The sequence below is a fragment of the Strix uralensis genome, chromosome 11, assembly GCF_047716275.1.
Source record: "Strix uralensis isolate ZFMK-TIS-50842 chromosome 11, bStrUra1, whole genome shotgun sequence".
NCBI classification, from domain to species: Eukaryota; Metazoa; Chordata; class Aves; order Strigiformes; family Strigidae; genus Strix; species Strix uralensis.
This window is the reverse complement of record NC_133982.1, coordinates 5,328,030-5,346,662: the sequence shown is the minus strand read 5'-3', so window position 1 is coordinate 5,346,662 and position 18,633 is coordinate 5,328,030. Positions and strand designations below refer to the sequence as shown.

At 39.6% G+C, this 18,633-nt stretch overlaps 1 protein-coding gene across 3 annotated transcripts; it reads left to right on the top strand.

The window, feature by feature from the left end:
- The first annotated feature begins 430 nt into the window (after positions 1-430).
- Positions 431-13,904, top strand: RCN2 (reticulocalbin 2). 3 transcript variants are annotated; one of them, XM_074880409.1, is made up of 7 exons: positions 431-586; positions 746-851; positions 3,630-3,826; positions 6,288-6,389; positions 7,589-7,685; positions 10,114-10,256; positions 13,096-13,904. In XM_074880409.1, the coding sequence occupies exons 1-7, from the start codon at positions 473-475 to the stop codon at positions 13,246-13,248; spliced, it is 912 nt and encodes a 303-aa protein (XP_074736510.1). In that variant the 5' UTR covers positions 431-472; the 3' UTR covers positions 13,249-13,904. The 3 variants fall into 3 exon arrangements, with proteins under 3 accessions (XP_074736510.1, XP_074736509.1, XP_074736511.1); XM_074880408.1 differs by having other exon boundaries at positions 6,276-6,389; XM_074880410.1 differs by lacking the exon at positions 13,096-13,904 and adding an exon at positions 12,512-13,088 and having other exon boundaries at positions 6,276-6,389.
- The last annotated feature ends 4,729 nt before the right edge of the window (positions 13,905-18,633 follow it).

The window sequence follows — 18,633 nt, the reverse complement described above, 5'->3', positions numbered from 1 at the left end:
TGTTAGAAGTGTTATTTGTACGATGGGTCCTCAGGTAAGAGAAACGTTTGTTCCTTTTTGGTACAAAACATCTACGCTGCTCGTTTCCTGATACTCATCCCTCATGCCAGGGTTTGTTGATGCTTGTCTGAAGTTCTGGTAACAGTCACTTCAGTCTGCCGGGCTTCACCGATGCATAAAAGCTGGAAAATTATCTGTAGATGTAGGGAGTATCGAGTATCGTCCACTGGTGGAGCGTAACGGGCTGGGCAGGAGGAGGATAAACCTCCCCGCTCTTACCGAGCCGCGCGTTCCCGCAGCCTGCGTTTCGCCCCGGGGCCGGGGGTACCCCGAGGGCCCGGGCCCGCCCTCCGCGCTGCCGCGGGCCCGACCCTCCGCGCAGGCGGCGCCCCGCGCCCCCGCCGCCGCTCGGCCCGCCCTGCGCAGGGCCTCTCCCCGCCCCTCTCCGCGGGTCCCCTCCTCGGCGGGCGACATGCGGCGGCGGCGGCCGCTGCTGCTGGCGCTGGGCCTGGCCCTGGCGGCGCTGGGCGCGGCGCACGGGCAGCACCGCGCCGACTACGACCGGGAGGCGCTGCTCGGCGGACAGGTGGGCGGCGGCGGCCCCCGGCGGGCGGGCGGGCGGGCGGCAGCGGGCCGAGCGCGGCGCTTCCCGCCAGCGAGGCCGCGGGGCGGGCGCCGCCGGGCTGGGGAGGGTCCGAGGAGGGTCCGGGGGCGGCGGGGTGACGCGCAGTTGCCTCTGCCGCAGGAGGAGGCGGAGGAGTACGCGCGGCTCAGCCCGGAGGAGCAGCAGCGGCGGCTGCGGGCCATTGTGAAGAGGATCGACTCGGACGCGGACGGTCTCCTCAGCAAGGGTAACGCGCTGGCCCGGGGCCGCGGCGGGGCCGTGCCCCGGAGCCCGGCCGGGAACGCGCGGCGGGGCTTACCCGGGCGGGGCCCCTCTGCCAGGTCTGGCCCAGCGCCCTCAGAGGAGGCCGCGGAGCATCTCTGTGGGAAACGGAACGACCCTCTTGCGCAGGGCGTTAGGAATGCCGCCAGACTTCACGGAGAGGGTGTCTCAGTCCCTGGGATCTCTCTTTCAGACGATGAAAGAAGCGCGGGCCCTCAGGAGCACGCAGGAGGCGTGTGGGCAAGAGCGCGGGACCAAGTTGCAAGTACCAGCTTTGCGCTTGTGCCTGCCCCTCGCTCGTCTGAAGGAAGCCTCTTTGCTTCAGGTGGATTTCTCTGTGTGAAATCCTGTTTGTGCAACTCGGGAGAGCAAGTTCAAGAGGCAAAGAAAGTACACTGCAGCCATAATACAACATGTTTGCACCTCAGTACGTGGTGACACTAAGTGACCCTGAGGGATCGTATATTCATTTCATCACAATATAGTATCAAATGTCTCTTCCCAGACAGGTTTTTATCAGTCACACCAATGCACTCCACGGTGAACTCAGGCCCTTCCTTTCAGTACATCACCATGACACTTTCTTAATTTAATTCTAAAACTCATCATGAAAATGTATTTTTGTTGTTTTGCTGTGCTTTTGACAAAAAATCAAAAGTCTCTCACATGCACACACACGGAGCAAGTATAGTGCTTGTTCAAATGCCAGAACACTGATACTTCATTAACATGATATTAAACATGCAGGAAGCTTTCTGGGTGAGAGGACAAAATACGCTTTTAAAGACGAGATCAGCTCTTGAATGTCTTTCACTTCATGTGCTGAAACTAATAAACCAGACACTTATTTCAGTGTTCCTGCATCAGACTGTGCAGAGGTGAGGTAGTGTATAAGTTTGGCAGGATGGCTAATCCCTGTAATGAACAACAGGCAGTCCCCAACATGAAAGGCTGTGAGGGAAGAGGTCTACCTAAAGTGTAGAAATTCCACCCAGACACCATCCTCATGGTATGTATTGCATCTGGTTCTCAGTCTAATGGAAACTTGCCTTCCCCTCACTTCCTCAAGGAAAACTCAGATGTGAACGTGTCTTTACACTAAGAAACTTACAGTATCAAAGCTTTTTCAGCTCAGTTATTTCTCATTGTATTGCAAAACACTTCTCAAGAACGTTTTCCTTATTAGTGGTGCTTCCATTTGGGGGCTAACTGTGAGAAGATGGGGTATATCAATACTGCTTCTCTAATGTCAGAGCATTAAGTATTTCTGATTAATGGCACTGGATGTTATGTGTTCAGATGGCTGTGCCTCAAATGCTGGGAAATAAACCATGCTATAAATTATATGTTACCCATCTTTAAGAAACCATGTTGCGGTTTCTTATAAGGTAAAGCTGGTTTTGTGCACAAGCCTCAGTGGTTATAGAATGTGGTATGCACGCCTCCACGTGTTCAGTCAGTTCACAGAATCTGTTATAAAATTGGTTCCTTTGGTAATATAAATTCAGTATTAAAAATACATTTTAAAAAATCTTGCTGCTTTTCAAAGATATTTAAATAAAGCTAGTAAAGTTGTACTGGCACTTCTGTCAAGAAGGATAGAATAAGATACTTCAGTATTTAAAAAATGCTATAAAATTTTTTCTACACCGAAGTAGTAATTTCTGTAGGATTTTTTATTAGTCATCATGACTCTTCAGAGCAGGATTTCAGTTGACTTGATTTAGCTATATAATTTTGCAATGCAGAGGAAGTTGTCTTCCTCTTCTGGGCACCTGAAAATAACTGGATGATACTGAGAGAATATGTTCTCCCAATCTTTAAATGAAGTCAATTCAGTGTATTTGTGGGAATTCATCTGTATATTAAGCTTTTAGCCACATTTCTATAAAACCAAGTAGCTTAAAAGCATTTCCAGAATATATAAGGCTTGATTTAAGCCCCTAGTAAAGGGAAAATATATGTTAATATTTTATTTAGGGTAATTAAGGAAATGGCAGTGAATTTAGTTTTATTTCAGTTTGTGAATTTTTCAAAAGAAACCCAGAACTGATAGGAACAATGTTTTTTTTGGGTACCAGGTTATGTTTAGAGTTGTCTGTCTGAACCACATTCAGCATCATTTTCATAAAGCTCTGGAAAAAAATAGGTGAAAGGGTGCTACAGTGTCGATTACCTTCAGATTTGAAAAGGCATGGCTACATAAACGTTTCAAGGTGACATAAATGGCAGCAGGCACCGAAAGGGGCAGGCTTCCTGCTTCCATTGTTCAGGTCCCAGGTTGCTAAATAACGGCGCTTTCTCAGCTGAAAATAAGAATCTTCCTTCTTACGGGATAAGTTTTTAGTGATCCAGTTCACTGTGCAGCTGTATGAATGTCATCATTTTTTTCCTACCACTTCCCATGTGTATCAGAGAGGGATGCATCACATTTTTTCTGGCAGCACTAATATAGGCCAGACTAAAGTAACCGTGTAACTCTAGCCTAAAGATATTGGTGAGGAAATGGTAATACCAAAGAAAAATGGAAGGCTCTAGCTATGATCTATTCTCTCATTCAGTTAACTTGAAAAAAGCCATAGCATAAAGGAAACAGATTGTTTTGCTCTAACTAACCTCTTGCCTATATGCTTACATCTGAATTGCAGAGTATACTCCAGACTGAACAGACCTGTAGAATCTTTACAGTTTTTATAGTGCAGATGATTCTGATTTTTTAAAATTTATTTAATGATTTTCACAGATGAGCTGAGTTCCTGGATACAGCAGTCTTTTAAACATTATGTTACACAAGAAGCTAAGCAACACTTCAACGACTATGACAAAGATGGTGATGGATTAGTGTCTTGGAAGGAGTATAATATGCAAATGTATGATCGTGTAATTGATTTTGATGAGAACACTGTCCTGGAGGATCAAGAAGAAGAATCATTTCGACAGGTAAAATGTTTCAGCATCAGTTTCTGTAAGCTGTTGGCAAAACGCAGCAATGTTTGTTTATTGTGACGGAACAAGATGGGTAGAGAAACCCTAGCAGCTGGCACATGTTTTAACACTTTCATCTATCTGAGATAGGGGAGTAATTAAAGGAAAGTAATGGAGTGTTAAAGCTGCTACCAACAAAACAAAGACAGAATGAAATTGTACCTCCTGAGTGTATTTTGCTAGCTGAGTGGAGTATAGGTCTATTGACAGTCTTACCACAGAGCAGAGTCTCCAGCCATCATCTTAAAACAAGATGGCAATCTTGTTAGATGAGGTCTGTAGCCTAACCAGTGTCCTGCCTTCAGCAGGGGCCAGCACCACTGGAGCTGGAGATGAAGGAAACACTTGTACTCTTTAACCCCCTCTACTGCACTGTTCTATCCACTTTTTCAGTTATTTCTCAAGTACCCAGTGTGGGGTATCAGTATTGCCTGCTTTAACAATTTCTGTCCATTGGAGACCCACAGAGAAAGCAATAGCAATTGAGACATTTTTATCAATCAGAATGCAACTCTGATAGCTAAAACTGGATGTGTAAACAACAGAAGTTATGGATTAATCTCATGTATGAAAGCAGATACTAAAGAGTGGGAAGAGGCAAGAAAGGCAGAGAGGAAGGGTTCACCAAGAGTCACCACATAGCAAAAGTGGTTTCCTTTCAAGTTACACATTTACAAGTACATGTAAATATTTTCCAAAAAGAGAATAAGTGAGTTCTTAGACTATTCTGGCTTGAGGTGTTTTTGTTGTTTTTTTTTTCTGTGAGGATTGCTTTGCCTGCTTTTTGTAAAGTAGTAGTAGATTAATAAAGGATGTTGGCAGAAGTGAAGCTAAAATAGACAATGGGCAGGGGATTTTACACGCTAAAGAAACAAACTGTAAAGCTTTGGAGGTCACTTAACTGAATAATTACGTAGCTTTTAAATAAAACAAGCCTTTAAATGCAACTACCAGTCAAAATATTGATCCCATGTTTGAGATACTGCCATCATTGATAAGTATGCTGAGCTGGAACTCCTACTCACTTATGCTGTACTTCGACTGCTTGATAGCTTTTCCTGCTTGCTGACATATATTGTAAAGAGCAAAATGAGCAGCACTGTACAAGCATCATATGTCAGCCATCTTCAGCACTGTCCTTACATTTGGGAAGTAGTGATCTTGCTCTAATCAAAATGGACAAGTTAGACTATGGTATTGATTTAGAATTGACATCAAGTAAACATACGAATTTACCAGAAGATGGCAGCCTTGTTCATCACTTCTCAAAAAACCACTGAAAAATAAGACTTTTTTCCCTTAATAGTTCAAGCTTATGTTGCAGTCTAGTGCTTTCTGTAGTCAGTCCTTCTGAACTGCTTTCCTATTTAAACCCTCACCTCAGGTCAGCTTCTCTTTAAGAGTACATATAATTACTTTTCAGAATAGTTAAGATCTTGTACTTAATTGTACTAGGAAGTACAATTTCAAATGGTTATGTTTAAAATATGTGTGATTTCTCATTTGCTGGCTTCTCACTTATCCAGATCAGAGTCACACTCTTAACACGACACACTCAGTCATGGGATTCCAAAATTTTTATAGTTCACATCACATGCAGTTTGAGTAGAGATCAGTTATCAGTGGTGTGGGTCTTTATTTTGTCTAAGGAGACTGTATGAAATGAAAGGAGAAAAAAAAAATTTTTGCACATTTGGAATACAGAAACAGGAACTACAAGACATTCAGAAATAAGAACTTGCCTGCTTATTGGGGATATTTATTTTTAAAAGGCATGCTAATATTTATACTTAAAATAGGTTAGTGAAGTGACTTTGCTTTGAAATATGTTCAGATGTAATGGACAACAGTCTTGTATTAAAGGAATCTGTCTGATCCTTCACCACTTAAAATGGCTTCAGAAAAGGCATTTTACATATATGGTGTTTCAAGACCTTCGTTGAACTACAAACAGCCCTTTATATAAATAAGATATAGATCCAGAAAGTTAAATGTGCTTAAAATACAAATTTTGGAATTTGAAACGGCTACTGTTAATCATAATCGTTGTACTCCACAAGGTTAGTTTGGGAATTTCAGAAGAGGAAGCATGTATAAAAACATGAATTCTTGGTCTTTTCATTATATCCCCTTTTGTGTTTTTGAAGCCTTGGCTAAGATCGTGTGTCAGATGTCTCCTTAAATTGAAAAAAAGGACGCTTTTATGCAATTGTTAGAATAAAACTACCTCAGTTAAAAGTGCTGTTCTCATTGCTCTGGATGAGCTCTTTTTAGTGAAAATATAACATCAGTATAATATGAGTAGGTAATGTGAAATAATTAATATTCTAATGAACTTAGAGCCAGCTACTATAATGTTGTTCTTCCTTTTCATTAAGTGCTCTAACTAAATCTATTTTGTAAGCTTCATTTAAAGGAGAAAAAGCGTTTTGAAAAAGCTAATAGAGATGATGTTCCTGATCTAAATGTGGATGAATTTGTTGCTTTTGAACATCCTGAAGAAGTGGAGTATATGACGGTAAGATTTAGGAGAGTGTCTTTATCAGCCTGTGTGTATAGATGCAACATCTTTTTCATGTGCTTAGCCCCAGTACTACAGGAAGTGTGCTTTTGAGCAGTTATATGTATTGCTTTTACAGACCAAATTAAAAATCAGATAATGTGTTGTGGATCCAGTGCTGGAGGTCAGGAGCTGGAGCAGTAGTTCGGTGCTTTTCTTTGAAACCTGTTTCAAGAACTAGTATTGCAGCTATCCCAGCCTTTTGAGATTGGACTGACATAGCTATCTCTAAATTGTGTTAGGTTGGAAATATATGGGTGAGAGGGAGTTGAGGAAGTTTCAAGCCTGTTCAGAGTTCAGTTCTAGTTAGGGGGACTGGCAGGAAAGATTTCTTTGCACGGGAAAAGGTCAAGTGCTGATTACTCTCACTTTGCTTAAGGGACACAGTAGTCACTTTTCTGGCCAAAAAAGAGCATTCAAGCCCATCTGAAGCTTTAATATTGTCTGTAGTCAGGTCAGAATTTGGTGGATTATTATTTCAGCCAGGAGCACTTTGTCATTGGTCATCTCTTCCATCACTGCTGTGACTGTTGGTGTCATTCCAGCTCGGTACCGACAGTTGACAGTCCATTGGTGCTTTTGTGCAGTAGAGCCTTCAGTTTTGGCTGTGCGATGCTCAGAGCCAGCTGCCAGGAGGAGCGCCATGCAAACAGCCTCTGTTTGCGGTGACGTAACTGTTGATCATGGACAAGCAAGAAAAGACAGAACTACAAGAACAGGCACACTGGCTTCACTGGGAAATGCAGGACCAAAAGACCAACCAGTTTTCCTAACAATTTCATAAAATTGCAAAAATGCAAATTAGTGAATACATCACATGAAAGAAGAAAAGTGAAATGAGATGATACAGCTTTGTACAAATTCATGTTTCTCAGCTACTTCTGTAGTTCTGAATTATGTTGAAGGATTCCAACTTGATGTACACCTTTCAGATTTGGTTTTCATAGAACCCAACATCCTAAACACTTAAGAACAGATCTGTTTTGTTGCACTGGAACCAATTACTGCACTAATCTGCATAAAGCAGATTTGAAATGAGGGAGTCTTTACTTTAAAGAATACCTTATTGCTCTAAAATGATTTATTGCTGTTTATCTTAATTACAAGCTGCTAATTTTTCACAAATTGGTATTTTGCTTTTTGTATGTATACAAAAGGACTTTGTCATTCAGGAGGCTTTAGAAGAACATGATAAAGATGGTGATGGATTTGTTAGCCTGGAAGAATTCCTTGGTGATTACAGAAGAGACCCAAGTAAGGAAAAAGGGTGGGGGCATGAAAGAAGGAACAGAACAAAAGCTTTTGGAATGGGTGAATTGTATGCACCTTTATTTTCAGCTTCTTACACCTCCACCTACAGATTCTGAGTAACATTATCCTGTCTCTTAGAATAGTTCCCCTTCCTGGTACTGGGCATAGTAGCTCATTATTTCAGTCTGCCCTGTATGTATTTGACAGCAGTTTGTGTATAGCCCATTCCTCTGTCTCCTTGCAAGTTAGATCTTGGTTTCCTAAAAGCTGAAGCATGTTCCTCATCACTAGGTATGCAGCTGAAATAAGATGCGTTTTTGCTAACTGAACACATCTGCGAAACCAGCCAGCAGGAATGTAAGGTTAAACTTTCCTGGTCTTTTATCAGCTGAAGGCGGCAGCTGTCAGCCTTGCTTTAGAAAGATTGAAGCTGTGTGTGTTTTGAGAGAGGTGGAGGGGAAGGGGAAGGAGGCCATTCACTGTACCAGATATCAAAAGCCTATCTGCTGTCACTTTGTGGGTTTTTTTCCACTCTTGCCCTTCCTTAAAGTTGATCTATTCCTTCTTTAACAAGATAAAGGACACTTATCTGGTGTTTATCAATAGTTTTCTCTAGCTGTGTTGCTAATAGGTAAATATTGTATACACTGTATTTGATTTGCTGCAAGATAGGGCAAATAACTCCTCCAGTTCCAAGAAGACAGTAGCTTGAGGCGTGTGGAAGGCGTACTTGGTCCTAAGGAGTGCTAATTCTTAAGTGTGGACTAGCATCCTAGCTGGGGAAAATGTTTAAGCTGCATGAAGATATGGAGAAATAGGGGAATAGTCAGTTTTTCTTCACTCCAATCAACCACCTGTAATTTTACCTTGTATAACCATCTCTGTTTGCCAGAGCCAGTAAAAACAACAGATCTCGGATGCAACTACAGGGTTCTTTATCCTTTTCCTGCTCTGACTTGAAAAAAGCTTTTCCAAGGCTGTCTATCCAAAGTTGTTGGAAAGGAGTAAAATTGTTGCTAGGGACCTTGCGGTAATAGGGAAGTTAACAGCTTTGTCAATAAAACTTTTTAGCAAGAATTCAGAATCAGCTATAATTGTAGAAGCTACTTCAACTTTTCTCCAAATGGCCATCTCTTCTGCAGACAGTGTTCCTGCAGCACACTTTAAAATGACTAATAAACTACATGGTGGGTCTGGTTTTGTAACTGTCTTCTGGTTTTGGGCAAGAGTGTATGGTGAATTGTGACATTGATAATCTACTTGCAAAACTAGATGTTAGGAGGGAGAGAGACTTGACTTTTTTTGGTTTTCTTAATAACAGAAACCTAATTATTTTTTGAAACATTTATCTGCTTGTGATGCCAACTACTTTTGGCTTTCATAATGTTTAGGAAGTCTTAATACCTGTTCATGCTTGTCTGCAGTGCTTATCAGTTTGATGAATTGCTTCTAAATTTCTTGAAGAGTTAGAGACAAGTTTAAGATTGCTGGCTAGGTTGCAGGGTGCAATACCAGTGCATAGGGTAAGTATAAAACAAGTATACAAACAAATAACAGCAGTAAATGAAATTGCTTTGGCTCTATTCCAGGTATTTTAGAAAACAACAAAAAAATTAGACAGTAGACTAATTTGAAAGCCTGCAGTATTGACCTGAGACTATTAAGCCTGCACTAAGCAAGAGCTTTGCCTTCTCTGTTACTTGCCACAGATGGACCTCCCTTGATGTTAAAACAGGAGAACAGACAGTAGAATGTTTTTAAAAACTTCGTATGGCCTTATAATTTCATAATCCCAAATATTGCAAAACACTATTTGTCTACCTACTTTTTGGGACGCTTGTTGCTTTAAAGCTTTTCCCTACTTTCCTCCGTCTGTTAAGTGCTGGGATGACCGATGTCTGAGGGCTGTAGTATTGCCCACATTGCTGTCACGTGATACTCTCAACATGGTATCTGCAACACAATTACTGCACATTAATGGGAGAGACTAATTTTAACTCAGTCAAGGATCTCTGTCATCCACTTAACTTTTTCCTACTGGTATGTCAGCTGTCCCAATAAGTAGGAAACCATCTACTTGGCAGCACTTTCAATATAAAGTATGCTTTCTCCACTATCAATTTGGGCAATTGCAGAGATATTAAAATAAACAGTTCAGTTGATGGTAAACCTTGATTTTAATGTCCACTTAGTTCAACTGTAAATTTAACCTTAGCTTTAAATTCTGTTTTATTCTATACAAGTATTTTTTTCGTAGACAAATGCATTTATTTAATGTATTGGGACTGGTCTGTAAGGCTTGTCTTTGTTTACCAAAATCATATTTATGTTGTGTTTTGTGACATTTAAATGAATTTGCTTTGTAGAAAAGTTGAAAATACCTGCTTTAAGGTAAAGAGTGGCTTTAAACTTGACAAATGTGTCTTACTAGCTGCAAGGGAAGATCCAGAATGGATACTTGTTGAGAAGGATCGTTTTGTGAATGACTATGACAAGGATAATGATGGAAAACTCAACCCTCAAGAGCTGTTGTCTTGGATAGTACCTAATAATCAGGGTATTGCACAAGAGGAGGTATGTGTTTTGACTGCTGTTTAGATTTTAATGAATGCAGTAGTTTTGATGGTGTCACAACAAAATGATAGATGCATTCAGATTTATCATGCCTCAGTGATTGAAAAAGAATGTTCAGCAGATCTTTGCATATATTTTTAACCTTTTTTCTGTTTGACAAAAAATGCAGGTCTTTTAACTGCATTAGGCAAATTTTAAGTTGCTATTAATTGTATGAATGTTCATAAATGAACAAAAGTGCTTTTCTACATGTTTAAGTAGCTTATCTGGTTTGATTTAAGGGTACAGTATTTAATCTGTTATTTTTTAGTTATTGTAGGTAAATCTAATGAGATACACTACTAAAAGAAGCTGTTCATAATTTTGAAAACAAAAATTGATCGTGACTCTTCTAAGTGGATAAATCACCATAATTTGTAGAACTGAAAACTTGTCTTTTCATAAGTACAAGAAAATGGAAGTATTCTGTGATTCAAGATGTTGTAATGCAAACTTTGATGATCATTCAGATGGTTTAATCAGGGTAGAATGCCATAATAGGTTCAAGTGGATTCTCATTTTAGCTGTCTTTATTTTTGTGTAGCAGGCAGGAGAAGCACTGAGTGTTCCAGAACAACCTATTTTAGTAAGCAGACTTTACAGTCACCGACTGCAGTAGGGAGGATTTCTGCCTTTCCGCTAATAACTTTTAATCTTAATTTGTCCAAGTGTCTTTCCTTTGCACTGGAGGATTTTGGTGTTCAGAATGGCAGGAACAACAGGTCTTCCCATGCCTCCATAATTCCTGGGAGAGACAGTAGATGCTCTGTGTCAAAGAGCACAGCCCAGGCATTGTGTTGGACCATCTCGTTACAGTAATGAGTCCCACCTCTTCCTTTCTCAGCTCTGCTGGTGACAGAAAAAGCAACATGGCTAGCATGCAGCACCGGGTGCTCACTTATCTAACCTTGTAGGAAGCTAAGCTGTTAAATTGCTGTAGTAGTATTTCTGTAAATGTGGATCTGTAAGCCTTTGCACAGACTTTTTTTAACATCTGACTCTTGAGGGTGGTTGGTTCTTATTTCACAGAAACAGTACTGTTCTAATTGACGTGCATTCTGTGTTGAGTCTATTCTTACCTATGTTGATTTGCTTGGTTGGGGTTTTTTTTAGCAGTTCTTCACTGTTCATTCAAATTTTAGCTTACAGCAAGGCCATGCTGCAGTGATAGCTCAGTTCTGCAAGAAATCAGTTTTTTTTATTTGTTTCTCTAACATGCTAATTTTTTTCTTCAGTTAATATAAGGGCTTAGCAAAGTCATCAATCCTAAAGAGATTGACTTAAGTCATAAACTGCTGTTGGAAAGCTGAATATTGCAGTTTCATTTTGGCATTGCAAAATGACTTGAGAAACTTGGTAGCTAAATAACGTAAAAATAGAAAAATTATTATACATTCCATTTCCAGGAATTGACAAGATGTTTGTCTTCGTTTTTGCCATGCAGAGCACTTTTAAAATCTGCTTGGCTGGTATTAGTCCCTGTTATTTTCTTCAGTCCTTTTTGGTGATGTAGTCAGCTTAAATGTAAGTAATAATTTTTTTTAAAAGTCACTAAGCAGTTACATCGAGCCAAACCAATCGGAAAAAGTAGGAACAGAAGGATTCTTGAAATCATTGTATTTGTAGATGTTTAGCAAATAGAAACAAAACCCACATAATGCAAGGACTCCTCTATTTCTCAGAAATAGGTACAACAGAGCTGCTGTACTAGCCTGCTGGCTTTGAGCTATGTAATACTTGTGAACCCTGAATCAACCCTGCAGTTGTTTTTTTGTTTTACTGCTGAACTTCCCCCTCCTTTTATAATATATAAATAAGCAACAGCGGAGAATTGTTTTAACTTGCAGTTTCATTTGACACTGTCATGATTTAGTATTTGAAAGTTTTTTTCAGAAAAGCAAGCTTTTGCTTTCAGGAAATAAGGGAAAACATTAACTGCTACCCAAAGTTGAAGTTCCTATGCATAGATGACTTATCCATTAACTATGAATTAGAGCCATGGAGCATTTTTGCAAGTCATAAATAGATACAGAATATCCAGCTGCACATCTCTGTCCCTACTTTCTTTTTTTTTTAATATGCATGTATGATGGAAAAGTGAGTCTTCACAGGTTCAGGAAATAAAAAATGGCATAGCACAGTAGATACCTCCAGAGTTGAAAGCAAGAGTACCTACAGCTTAACCCGAGAGCTGTAAATGATGCTTCTCTTGTCAGACACAGGGTAAATATGTGACTGAGAGATAACGGGTGCACACTTCTGAAAGAGAATGCTCATCTTGAAGACTGCATTGGCCCAAATCCTAGTTGAGGTCCCACACATCAAGAACTTGCTACTGTAGCTGTCATCCCATGGCTGAATGTCCAGAGGAGCCCTCTGAAAACACAGGGTCACTACCTGACATGCTAAGCTTGTGCTTCCTGCAGATCATACACTAAAGAAGTGTACTGCACTCACCCGTGGATTTCAAGGACTACGGGTGCTTCCAGGAATATGATTAATCTTTGCTGGTTTAATACTCTCTTCCGCCCTCAAAGCAAAGCTATGGGTTTGACATTGATTTGTTGCTATATAATTGATAGTGAGGGTAGAGATTTGATACTGTGATTTTGCCACCAAATGAAAGAGGCAAAGGGAAACAAACCGAGGAAAGAAAGGCTCTGTTCGGAATGCAAAATCTTGTCTAGCTTGTTGCAAATAATGGTGTTGTGGCAGGACTTTGACAAAGCCATTCCAAAAGCATTATTTATAAACGCTCGTATCTATTAACCGTGCACATGGTGTTCCATTTATTTTAAAGGCTCTTCACCTTATTGAAGAAATGGATTTGAATGATGATAAAAAGCTTTCTGAAGCAGAAATTCTTAAGAACCAGGATTTGTTTCTTAACAGTGAAGCAACGGATTATGGTAGGCAGCTTCATGATGAACGTTTCTACCATGAAGAACTTTAGATTATTTATTTTGTAATCTGTTTTTCTTCCCTTTCTTTCATTTGGAGCTTTTGTTAAAAGCACCCATCAGCTATGTTGCAAGTTTTATGCTGTAATTACAGTACACTAATGTTTGTGTAAATAATTTGCATTCAAAATTTAATTGCCTTCCTGCAGACTTCCTTGGGCCTCTTCTAGCCTTCAAAATTAATCTTAAATACTTACTTTCAAAATTATATAGTGTCGGGAAATAAATTACTTCAGGGGTAGTACTGTATTGTGAAGAGTTGTTCTACTGTACTTGAAGGAAATGGAGAATCTAAACAATTCTGAAAGAATGCAAAACACAGTAACTGAGAGACTACTATTTTTTCTAATCAGTTTAACTAGGGTGGGGAGTGGGGAAGATGGGGGCATGTTTAGAGTCAGTATTAACTGTGTTTTGTTTAATACATTTGGAGAAACACTTAGATTAATGCCTCAATTGTTTAAGAGGTTTCTACTTAATTTTAAATGGTTTCTATACTGTGTTTTATTGTATCATAAAACTTGCTATTTTTACATCTATAGACAATAATTGTTTTTAATGTACAATTCTACAGCATTAGCAATACAATGGGATTTTACAGTGTTAAGACCTTCTTCATTTGTTGCATTAAAACTTAAAGTATTCTGTCTTCCTGTGTTTTGTCCATTATTACTTACTGTGGGTCACCCATAGCAGCTTCTTGAAATGTGAACAATATACACAATGTACATAATGTACCATGGCAGCATTCTTAGCTTTTATAAACCAAAGACACATCATCTCATCTAGATGCGAAGGAAGATTTGAAAAAAAGCAACGCATGCATTTAGCATTTTCTGGACAAGTTTGCAAAAGCAATCGTGGTGCGTTTTTTTATTTGTGATATATGGAACTCTAAAGCATCAAGACATTAAATAATATTTGTAGTAGTAACCTGTAGAAGTTAACTTTGGTTGAAAGCTCCACAATTACCATTCATAAAAATGAGTACTGTCCCATTATGTGATTGTCTGAAATAGTCTGAAAGGTTAATGGCGCAACAGATTCAACTTAGGGAAGTACATATATTCGCTTTTTATCTCCTAGAAAGTCACAGAAATTAGCTGAGTATTCCAAACAAAGACAAAGCCTCACAGAACAGATTATGTAGAGTGTATTGGGGTTCTTTAATTCCTCGATAACTAACTCCTGCAATGCTGTTGCAGTGTTCTTCTTGAGTAATGTTTTCCTTCCTCCCAACTCTTTTTATTGAGTAAAGCAACACGTTCTGCTTTGTTTTTTTCCCAGTATATCATCTCTTAATTATTCTCAGAACAAACAGGAAATTCCTTCCAACATAGGTGTTGAAGTATCACTATTAGAAGGCTAGTGCTTTTGATTGAGAACAAAACTCCATATGCTTTCACTGTATGTTTTTAGATATCATAGTGATAGAAATTCAAAACATTTTTTCAATTTTAGTGGTTGGGGTTTTTTCTACCTGTAGACATTTATTTCAGTTCCTGGGAATGTTGAGTGCAGCTATTGCCATGTTGGTGGTGGGATCTGCTTTAAAAAAAAAGTAAAGTCTAATTAAATCCAGTGTGTCCAGGAGTATTGAAACACTTGTTGTCATCTTTGTTGGTTTGAAATACACCCAAAGTTGCCCAATTGTTATTATTCTTGATGGCATTTTTAAAGTAGTCTTGATGACATGCAGCTGCATATTCAGTGTTAACAATGTCATCATTAGCATGAAAGTTCCAGCTTCCAAAAGAAGGAGAAAAAAGAGTGCCTTTGGAAGGATGCCACTGTCCCTTGCTCTTCGACTTGACTCCAAGTCACTTGCTGGATTGCAGTAAGTGCATAAACCAAGAATAAGAAGAGGTATAGCAAGGCCAGTGAAACACCAAACAGCATAGCATTTATACAATCCACGTCTCAGAGCCTGTGCCAAACATCCAATTTATTGCTTATTTTAATATTTCTGTAAGCAAATCATGTTAGGTGTTACTAGAGCTTAGTTCACTGTAAGATGGAACTACAGCTTTTGTCACTTTGCAGCTCTTAATGTAATTTTATGGGCACAGAAACGTACTTCAAAAGGAAGCAGTATCATTGTTAATTGAAATATGGATTTAGGGAAGGGCTAAACTATCCTTTAATAATATTGTATTTTGTTGAATGTTTCTGTAATTCCTAGAGTAAATTAATGTGGACTTCTTTTGATTTGTGATAATGTTTTTAAAATTAGGCTTCTGCTTTCACAATCTGAGAAAGACTTGTGGCTTTTGGTAGTTTAATCTAGTGTTTAGGCTGCCCAAATTGGCAATCCACCACTTACATTCAGTGACGCCTGTCCAAATACTACAGAAGAGTAGCTCCAGTATTTCCAGGGTTATGCACTGACAGAGTCTCTTACCTAGCCTTTGTTAACTATACTGAGGAAAAGTGCAATGAACCAAAGTATCTCTTAGAACTTGCAACAGTTTCACTGTAGATCAAAATCAAATAGAAACTAGTTGAATTAGTCAGAGGAGAGGTTTTCAGCACTGCAGTGTGGCATAATTTATTTCATGTATTTGTAGAAGGAATGACTGGTACTGAATCTGGGACTACCAGAGCCTGCGAAAGTCACACACAAAGTAACCCAAGTTCGCCTCGTCTTTATGTTCCCTGTCGACCCTATTCTTCGGAGAAAATTCAGAGCTGCTCTGTTTGGTGAAGGCCGAGAGCAGTGTCTGATGGCTCCCTCCCCTCTGCCAGGTTCTGCAGAAAGTTTTCCACAACATCCAGACCAGAGCTATAACCACATGTGCTCACCCATAAAGACATTTTGGAACAAAGGACTGTGTCTTGTGCTGTTCTGTCATGTAAAGCTGATGCTTTGTTTTGAAAGAGCCTCCACCCATGGTATCCTACAGATCGAATACACCTCGTAGGGGCTTATAAAGAATCCTGTTCTTTACACAGCTCTATGATCCTCCAGCAACACACACATCAGAGATTACTGTGATAGTCAAGAAGACAGAGTTGAAAAACTAAGGGACTGTTTGTGCCTGGTTTCTTAGGGACGTAATACTTTGGCAGTCTCTGGGTGTTCCTGTCTGTCCCACCGCTGTTGGAACTTAGATTCTTTTCTCATTTTCTGGCCAATCGCAAACCTCACCAAAGAGACAAAACCAGGTTGTAGGGATGTTTTAGAAAGCAAGAGCAGATTCAGCTAATGCTGCATTCCATCCCAGAATCCCCTTTTGAGAAATGAGACTTTATTCAATCCAACGGCGCAACTTCTACCTGCGGAAGTTTTATGAGCACAGTTTATGGTCATCTGGAACAGCTCAACACAGCCAGTCTGAAAAACCCAAAAATATCAAACTCAGAACTGAAACCTTAGCTTTGACTTACAGGAAGAATAAAAAGAGAGATGGTGAAGGTGAAGGTCAAGCATCACACTTTCTTTGTCAATACACTGTGGTTTGGGGTGAAGAGGCGTCCTACTTTAGCACATTGTACTGGGTCTCTGGCCTGTTATGTCTGATCTCACTTTGTAAGCAGCACATGCAGAATATTGCCGATTCAGATATTAAAGCTGGTAAAAGCACTTTGTCTCCATGTATTAACCACTCAGGTCTCTAAGAGAGAGAGTCTCAGCATTCTTGTTGGCAAGGTAATCACATTCTCATCCTCAAAATCCCTAATTCAGGGGCAGTCCCCAGCTCTATAGGAATATGCATCAGGATGATTCTTTGGACAATGTCTAAGTGAGAGAGACTTTCAGAGGAACAAATACTAGCTAGACTCAATGAAGAGAACAAAATTCCTCTGCTTATTCCAAAACCCTTCCATTTATAAAATCAAGGATCTAGCAAAATTTGATTTCTAGACAAACATTGCATATAAAAATGTCATGTGAACAGGGCAAAGGGAGAATAATATGACAAGTAGATAAAGTACCAATATTACGGAGCTTAGATTTCCAAAGTTTTCCAGAACACGAAGCAGCTCTTACAATTGGTATCTACAAAAACACACCCTACCAAAAAAGCACAGCTCATCTCCAGGAAAGTCAATGGGTGACAGAACAAGCAGAATTGCACTGCTGGTATAAACAAGCCAGACTTCTCAGAGGTGCACTACGAAATGACAAGAAGCAACAGTCACAAGTTCCAGCAAGGGAAATTCTGACTGGATGAAAATTTCACAGTAGTGGTGGTTAAGCATGAAACGGGCCCAGAGAGGTGGTGGAAGAATTGCCACCTTGGAGATAGTCAATGGTCAAAAAGGTACTGGGCAACGTGATCCATCTTTGATCATGTTGTCTGTACTGTGTAAGTTATGCATTGTCTGGAAATTAAAACAACTACACTTCAATATTTCCCACTGTTTACAATAATAAACATGCAAATAATTTACCTAGAAAATTTTGCTTTTTAAAAAATTTTGAAAAGATCTTTCAGATGTTCATTGTTGACTTGCTACAGTTTTGCATTTCTACTCATAAAAAAAATCATAAAACAATTGGTGATGTTTCTAAATGAGCAAATATGCAGAATATTTGCTAAAATATGCTGAAGGAATCTAAACTGTTCCTCCCAAGATGCTAAACAACTCACTGTATTAGTAAAGAGGGGACATTTTGTACAGAGACCGACCTGCTGGATGGTGTATTTTGGACGAAGGTCCAATGGTTTGAGGTTGACTACAAATGCCATGATTTTTCACAAAACATAGCAGTGTCTTTGCAAATGCCAGTCTGAACAGTTGCTGTCTATGTGCATACCCTCTGTAGTCGCAATCAGGTAAGATCTTTTTTTTTGCAAAGCATATCTAAATATTTGCCTGAAGTTTCTGTGAACTTGAAGCCATTGTCAGACTTCAGGCAGTGATTGCATTGCCTCAAACCAAAAAAAAAGAGTGTTTGTGGAAGTGTAAGTCTGTAGAACACATACCTTGCTTTCTTCCCAGAATTGCAGTATTCAGAGAGTCCTTTCTGAGAAGTGGAAACCTCTTCAGCACTGCAAGCACTGCCTACTTAGCTAATGAATATGCAGTACTTGCAAATGAATAGTGATTTCCTTTGAACTAATGGGATGGAGAAAGCAGATGTATTGATAAAACATACAAAAGATGTCAGAGAAATAAAAAGCATCTTCCTGCAGGTACCTGAAGTTCTGACAAGAAGGAGAGATAGAAACCCAAATCTTTTAATTTTCTCTTTCACAAAGTGGTTATACTTCTCTCCAAAGAACTACCAGTTATGTTAATTGAGCCTCCTATAACATTGCACTTTTCCACAGTTTCTCTTCACCTTTTTTTGTCTTTGGAACACTTTCAGGGGTAAGCATGGTAGCTAGCCATGTTTAAATATGTACCAAGCACGACAAGACCCCACATTT